At 32.2% G+C, this 8934-nt stretch overlaps 1 protein-coding gene across 1 annotated transcript; it reads right to left on the reverse strand.

Moving 5' to 3' along the window:
• Positions 1-4391: 4391 nt before the first annotated feature.
• On the reverse strand, positions 4392-6925 carry LOC117575528 (uncharacterized). Its single transcript, XM_034259776.2, has 2 exons — positions 5767-6925; positions 4392-4975 (listed from the first exon to the last, which is right to left on the reverse strand). The coding sequence occupies exons 1-2, from the start codon at positions 6163-6165 to the stop codon at positions 4823-4825; spliced, it is 552 nt and encodes a 183-aa protein (XP_034115667.1). The 5' UTR covers positions 6166-6925; the 3' UTR covers positions 4392-4822.
• Between the last annotated feature and the right edge of the window lie 2009 nt (positions 6926-8934).

Below are 8934 nucleotides of genomic sequence, written 5' to 3' on the forward strand. Positions count from 1 at the left end.
TATTAACCCTGTTTGCACACATTACCTTTACCGTGCACTAAAATCATTCAAATTTAAAAGATGCAGGCAACGCGGAGTACGAATACATTTGAATTGCGCACTGCTTGACAATGTATGTTCATTACTGCAAGCAGTGCTGAATTTTTCTATATGGAGGCTTACAAAATTGTATATATCATAAATACTTATGTATAATGTAGTTCTTACTGGTTTATAAAATAAAATAAAATTTATGTTATAAACATTTCATTTACTTATTCTTATAAAACACTTTTATTATATTTCCTTGTTTAAAAGTGATTGTATTTAGAATAGTACATAAAATTTACAATTAAAGTGCATTCAATTTAGTAATACTAAAATTATTTTGAAAGGTTAAGGAAATTATTAACATTTATTTTCATACGATCGCCATTTTCAAGTTATGATAATTTTGAATTGTCATAATTTAGAAATTTATACAAGAATTATTTAAAACATGTGTATCTAATAATAGCTAATAGCTGCTAATGCAAGAGGGTTCCGACGGATGACAGATGTTTAGACTTGTTAATGATTAAACTAGTTAAGCCTAATTTTGTATGTATTTCAATCGACATTCACACATTCTGGAGCCATACGAGTATTTTTGAAAAACATAGTTAGCCACATAAACTGTGACGGTGGCCTGCTGTTGCACCACCTGTCGCATTAAGACAAACAATTCCATTGCTCATCGTTTCCAATTAATAACAAAACCCATAAATTTGAAGAGGAAACTGTTACACATGTCTGTTGTCAGAGGTGTAGAGATAATTAGAGATATTGACCCTTAAGTGTATAGTATAGCATGGCAGTGTAGGGGGCACGTTTCTTCACTTTTGACTTTTTACTTTTTACTTACCGACAACACAGCGGCACGCCTCTATTTCGGGCGCTGAACCGCAAAAAAAGGTGTTAGAAAAGGCGATCCTAGGTAGCTGCACCAATACAAGCTCACACATCACTGTTGTAGGTGTGAATGTCTGCGTGGATGAATGTTTGTAAATTGGTCTTTTTAGTTGCATGTGTGAATGCCGTGTTTAGATCGAAGGATAATGGTTGTGCCGGCCGGCATTGATACAGTTAAGCCTACAGCCACAACGAGTTTGTTCAAATACAATGTGTATTATGGTGCAGAAGAAAAACCAACATCCTCGATCATCGTCACTTGCCTCTTTGTAAACTCAGCCTATGCCGAACAATTAAAACCAGGGCTTCATAAAAAGGTAATTGATTCCAGTTATCCTATTTATTGGCGCATTAGACATAGTGTGGTATTAGCTTAAATATTTATTGATTCAACTTCTCTTGGGTTGCAAATATTTAATAAACAAACCTAACATCTAAAATGTAGAAGAAAGGAGATCTACTTGTAAAAGTAGAACAAGTTTTGAGGAAATTATTCATGAAAGAATTGTAAAGGAAATATTACTTTTAGCCAAATTAAACATACAAACTCGTATGCCACTTCAATAGCAATTCATTCTTTAACTTAATTGGTATTGTCAGCTGTAGTCGAAAAAACTAATACACTTAGAATTTAATATTAAAATTGTCAAATAAATTAATGTTAATTAATTAATATTAATTATTAATTATTATTATTAATATTTTTATTTCATATATCCAAAAAGGGCAAAGTGGAACAGTGTTTTAAAAAGTTACAGACCTAAATGAACTTGTCAACGTCTATTGAAGTATGTCTATTGAAGTATAGGTTTCATCTAACTATTATAATCAGTTTTAATTTACACTACATTTTATTAAAAAAAAAATAGGTAGTACAATTAAATCAATACCACTCTACAATTTTACTAAACCGATTTATTCTTAACTTTTCTATTGCTTACGACGAAATGTTCTTTACTGCGGTTATAAGCTTAACAAGTAAGAAAGCTACAGTCGAGTGTACTCGACTGAGAGATACCCGCTACCCATTTTTAATAAAATAAATATATTTTGCGGTATTTTCTCAAAAAAAAAAAACGAATATACTGCAAAAATGCTATATAAAAAAAACCAAATAGTATATTTGGTATATCGATATAGTACCGCATTGAAAATATGCCACAGACGTCAAAATATACCAGATTGTCAGCCAAAGCAACTAAGACCCCTAGTAAGTAGGCGTTTTTGTTCATGCAAAAGTATTTCTTTAATAACTTCGACCATTTTTATCTGATCGCAACCAAATTTTCAGGAATCATAACTACTATAGTAATTATTGTATATACCAAAAACTCTAGCTTTAAAATTACGCTGTTTATTCGATTTTTTTTGATTTGCGGGGGCGGAAGTGGGCGTGGCAAAAAATTTGAAACAAACTTGATCTGCGTGCAAGCATAACAAATGCTGTCGAAATATATATATATATATATATATATATATATATAGCTTTATCTCTTATAGTCTCTGAGATCCAGTGTTTCATACGGACAGACGGACAGACACACAGACGGACAGACGGACATGGCTAGATCGTCTCGGCCGTCAAGAATATATATACTTTATAGGGTCGGAGATGCCTCCTTCTACCTGTTACATACATTTCCTGCCGGCACAAAGTTATAATACCCTTCTACCCTATGGGTAGCGGGTATAAAAATGAGTGTAAAACTCATGAATTACGAGTTATGTATTTTAAATTAAGACTACGGTAGATTAAATTAATTTCCTTTTTTTAATAATATGATAGAATCAATCTGGATCCAAAGATGGGAGTTGTCATTAAAAGCTGAGTTGTCACTGTAAGTAAAGATATAAAGTAAGCAGTCGGAGAGTCCTAATTGCATCTTTAATTTTTATGCATAAAATCTAAACTTGAAATTTACAAATTAAAAATAATATCTTTCTTCACGCACTTCAAATGATTCAAACGATATTAAGATAAGAATATTAAAAACGCTCTTCAATTTAGAATATCGTACCTAATTAAAAAATGTTGTCTTGTTGAAGTTTTGACACCTCAAATTTTCGAATCAAGAGCTAAAGTTCTTGATTTTCACTCAGTATACATTTTGGGCATAAATTAAATAGTTGTAAATTAATATAAAAATCGTAAATGCTTCACTGTGTCTTATTATCGTCAATGAGTATTATATTTTCTATGTGGACCTTCAAAAACAAAAAATTAAATATGTTTTTAACATTTGTACGTAAAACACATTATAAAATAATGTTATGCGAGTAAAATACGCAGTAGACAGTAATACACAGGGCAATGTTTTTGGTTAGATCAGGCTTTTTGTTTTTTTATTTACTCTATGTTTGTAAAATTATTTTATAGCCTTCTTATTGTTATCCCCTACACATTTTGTTAGGGAAATATGAAATTTAAATAGTTAAAAACCAAAAAATGTTAGTCATTCCATAGTTCTAGTAAATACAATAGAAATTCCATACAGTTACTTGGCTTTTGGATTCGATGTCGATAAGCTTTCGAAGAAATTATTGAAAACTTTAAAAAAAAAAAAAAATAGAGAGATAAGAAAAATAAAAAAACAAAAATCATGAAAATAGCGAAAAAAAATTCGTTAATCTCACATTCGAATTATTTTAATTTTAGTAATCTATAGAAATAAAGTAATTTTCATACATATAAATATACATTAAAGACTTTCGTTGCTATTTATTTATAATTTCAATTAAATAAATAATTAATTAAAAATGTTTGATGGTGAACAGATGGACATGGTTAAATGGTATTTTTAACCACCAAAGCGTAAACACTGACGTCAACCATTGCAAATATCGATGTTTGTTACCAACGGACATAGCTCGATATATTATTGTGTATTTGCCATCTCATTCGATATATTATTGTGGTTTTACGATGTATTTCAAATATGGCGTCACAACGATAGCCAATCGATAGCTTTGAATCATATCGATTAAGTAATCGATTATTGATAATTCGAAACCGAATAACAAAGACTGTGGAATACAAAATGTATCGTTCATTCAAAAATGTTATTTTCATTTCGATATTTCATACTCTTTTATTTTAGCAGTAATTTCTTAAAACAGAATTTTACATTGATATAATTTTGTTTCCGAAATTATAATGTACTTCTAGAGTAGATTTAGATATGCAGAAGTTTGTGCAAAATTATTATTCCATAATAGAGTTGCCAAATTCGTTTTTGTCCAGTTGTTGTCTTTTATGGGGAGTCCAATTTCTAACAGCGGTCCACAGACATAGAGATATCAAATGATATTCTATATTCTAAACACTAAGCACTTTTGTTGCAATGTTTACCATATGAAGCGCTCAATGCCCTTTGTTGAATATATGAATATCTCAAATTATTTTTTACAATGTCAAGTTCTACAGCAAAATTAAAATGAACAAACCAAAAACAAAATTGACATAATTTCAAAAATAATTATTTTCTAAAATAAGTACAATTACAAATTTTCTTACATTTAAGTCAATTAAAATGTGACAATCGAAATTTTCTAAGTAAAACATTCTAAATTGCAATTGCTTTCTTTTACTAAAAGCGTGCTATTCTAAAAACTGTGTAAAAGTTATTCACAATTCTTCTATCTTTTAGTTGTTGTTAGTTAGTATTTTAATTACAATGTATCCAAGAACGTTTCTTTGTTGGTGGTATGCAATTTTTGTCGTTTTCGATGCATAATTCACAAAAAATTTGGAATTGAATTTAATAATTAGTCATTACAAAATAAAGCTATATGAAATACTTTTCAAAATTAATTTTAAAAATGATTGCTTGTCTGATAGCAGATGTAGCATTTTTCACATTTGCATACTATATCTACACACACAGTTTTAAATTTAATAAACATAAATTGTTTTCAATTGCGGCTTTAGCTCTGGAGGTATCACTGGTGCTGGTTCCGGTTTTCGGGCCACCAATCGTTTGAACCGTCCACTGAATTGCTTGCGGAATCCTTTAAAACTGATTTTGTCATTAGCTACCAACAGTTCCTAAAAAATAAAAAAAAAGTACTCATTAGTTTAAGGGTAAATCAAATCATAGTTGGGTAAAAGTAAAAGGTTATTTGAATTTCCCGCGCAATAGCGTTTGGTTGATGTTTCGATACATTTATCGAAGTTGAAATGGTTTGAATATTGAAAAACGTGCAACAAACAATGGAAATTGTTAGTAATTAATTAACTTTACAAAAATTCCATTCTAAACCATTTGTTAAAATTCGGATTAATCCATTCGACTTTATCTTTGAAAGGAAACACCCATCGACAAAGATATTTTTAGTGTTCTAAGTAGATTGGCCACATTACTGATTACTTGTTATCTTAGGGTTGTTGTTATGGCAATTTTAATCAACGCCTAAAATTGGTTAAAATTTATACAAACTCATAAATTTCTTGACTTTCATATGCCATTTGTAGCTGTGCAAAAATATATTCAATATATTTTTAAATACTATAGGCAAGCATATGCCCATGTTGGCGTCGATGGTAGTTGTAATTATAGAAATTAATTGTCGCTGGTTTTAATTGTTTGTTTGTCTTCCGATTCGATTCTATTTATTTGTGTTTATACGAATGTATTACAGTCTGTACACGTTTCAATTCAAATCCATACTATGTATGTACATACATACATATGTATGTATGTTTTCTGCATGTATGGTATACATATTATTTTTGCATTCATTTTTAACTTTTATGACACATTTTGTGGTTTAGTAGAAATACGCGAATATCTAAGGCAAATATGTTATGTTGTTAATATATTCTTGTGGTCTACGTACCGGGTTAATATGGTAGATATGTGGAACTGGCGCCTTAGGTGGAAACGTCCATTCAGCAATGGCAGCAGTCACCTCCGCATGCCCAACAGTTTGTTGAGCGGAGACGCCGCTCGTTCGCACAAAAGTAACATGTTGATGGTCTTTCATTGTCGGACTGCAATTGTTGGTGGTAACCGTTGTCTCAGTGTTGCTGAATGTTACTGTTGCACGCGGTCGGTCATCCTCATTCTCGTGGTGATCCTCAACTGCAGATACAGATACAGCTACAGCACCAGCACCAGCAGCAGCGGTAGCAGCACTAGCAGCGTTTGTAGGCGATGCGCTGCGACGTTCGTCGCGTTTGCGTAATTTGCTTCGGACGAGACGCATTGTGAGAGTCCCAGTGTTACCATTTACCATTTCAGAACCAAAATGTGTTGTGTATAAATATCAGAATTTCTGATGCCTCAATTTGAGATACACTAACGACGTCCCGATTATATAATTTCAATGCCGAACTGTATACACTATAGAAAGGTGTGCATGTGAATGTACATATGTCTGTATGCTTGTCTCATCCAGTGTAAAACTTTTTGCAAAACTGCCAAAGTGGTCAAAAAATGTTTGACAGCCAACAAATGCCACTACTATACACACAAACACACACACAATTCGCTTTGACTAGAATTAATATCGATTTTCTAAACGTGGGCTGTTGTGTTTTGGGTGGTTCATGCTCCTGCGTCTTTGCGTCGTAGTATTTACGCTAACTTCGCTGTTCGCTTTTGTATCGTGTGATATGGTACAATAATTTATGGTATGTTTCCCGTTTATGAAAATTTTTTGTTACAGCCTTTCGGCTGCAATAATTGCTAACTGTACGCCACAAGATAGTACATTTGATTTAACAATTTTATTCTGCCTATTGTATATGTAGTAGCACTTTAAGTCTTCATAAAACAAACGTTTTTAATGCCACTTTCACAATCTTTATAGGCAACCTTTATTTGTTAGCATGCTAGCGCATAAGGCAAGCATTTTTTTCAACAATGTACCACGTACACGTGTATTTATATGTATTTTGATAAGTTATTGCAATTATTTAGATATACATTTTTCACTATTAACCAAAGATGCAAAATATTTGACTTCACTTTAGTTTACGCAGAATGTATCTGAACAAAGCTAAGTAAATATTAATCGACTCGCATACTGTATGTCAGCAAAACCTCAATACCACCATACGAATTGAGTCTCTCGTTTCCTCTGTCTCTCTCTCTTCCACTACGGCTTCCCAGTGGGAATAGCCATGTATGCATAGACTTTGACTCTCATAAATAAAGTGTCGGTTGCTTTTCATTCATTTTTTGGCAAATATAAAACTCGGACAAGTATCCCATATTTTATATTTAAATATTTACTATGTTAATTTTAGTATATTAAAAATTGATAGTATGCAATATGGTCAACCTTCTGTTTCCAAGCGCACCCAAAGTAGCAACTTGGCTGTGAGAGAGTCATCAACAAATTTCCCACTGTGTCTTTTGCAAACATATTTATAAAATATCGCTCTCTCTCGCTACTAACACTTAGAAACTACTGACGTCACATTCGCGTGAAAAAGTTCGTGTATTTATAGGGTAGATACACACATGCATATGTACTCGTGTACGCACACATTGAAACAGCTTATAAGAGAGCGTCTCAGAGTTCAGACTAATGTACTTCATGCACGGCCATCATGATCATGAACACGTCGAATTGCAAGTGTGTGCGTGTGTATCTGTGGAGAACCTTCCACCGAATATAAGAGTGAGCGAGCATTCACCGAGAACACTGCTATGTTTTGTATAAAATTTTAATAAACTAGGGTTTTTTTCGTTTTGGGATTTTTTTATACCAATGCTAAAAATAAATGCACATCAAGAGCATCGTCGACGACATTAATGACGCATTAGGAAATTTAGCGAATAAACAGAAAACGACGCTGTGCTCATCTTGATGCCAAAGCGTTGATCAACTTGTATACACAATTAATTCTGCCGTGTATGGGAGCTACAAGATCATATGTAGTATTCGTTCCATGAATATTGGAACTAGTGTTGTCAAGTTTCAAGACAATTCAATCAATCTATTAAACAATCTATGCGACTATTCTCTGGCTGGCTAAAAATTCTGGTAATTTAGCTCTACGGAGATATATAGTAATCAATCTAAATGGATTTATGTTCAGTAAATATCGATATCATTAAATATCGATTTATCAATAAAAGTAAATAAAATACAAATAATTCGTTAACAAGCCAATCAATCAATAACTTGGCGCATCTCAAGTGCCGAATTATTGCTTCTATGTATAAGAATAGAAGCTGATAAACAAATGATAAATTGAACATTTAAAAATGACTTATGAACTCACTTTGGGGAAGTTTTTTATATTGTTTTAAATCAGATGGTTAACATATATTTTTATTTAATTATAGAAATTACATTCGAGGTTAAAATAATAAAAAATTAATTTAATGGCACACCATATTCTGAGTTATCGTTCTCAAATGGCGATGAAGTAGAAGATACATTACTATCCATTGAAGTAGTATTATTTACTGTATGATCTTCATTGTTGACGGGCATTAAATCGAGTATTCTATCGGTCTTATCATCAAAGGAATGGTTTAATGGTTCAAATGAATGGTTTGAATTTTCAGATCGAAGATCAATTCCATCAGTATCAAATGATTCGGGCGATATACCTTGTCCAAAATGGGTAATTATTGGTATATTGGGGATTTTATTGTCAATAGTGTCATTCGCTCTTAAATTGTTTTTAACGTCATTCCCTTGAGATAACAAGTTGAACAGGTCAGGAGACGCAAAGCTAGGTCTTATTGTATCCGGCGATGTTTGGAAATTGATGTCTTCTGGTGAATCGTCGTTCATTGAATATTGCACAGATGGAGGCGGAGTTGTTTTGAGAGTTACGTGGTGATAATGATGGTGAATGTGCAAATCGGGGACATTGTGAAACGTTGTCGTTGGGTTCGATACAAATTCGAGTTTCTCGGTGACTAAAATGTTATTAAAAGTTGTTCGACTGCTATCTGATGAATAATGATACTGCTCAGATATTGGCAAATTCGATTCTATATGTTGCTGATAATTATCAGATGTTTGTATATACGTAACGGG

Source organism: Drosophila albomicans, chromosome 2R (assembly GCF_009650485.2).
Source record: "Drosophila albomicans strain 15112-1751.03 chromosome 2R, ASM965048v2, whole genome shotgun sequence".
NCBI lineage: Eukaryota > Metazoa > Arthropoda > Insecta > Diptera > Drosophilidae > Drosophila > Drosophila albomicans.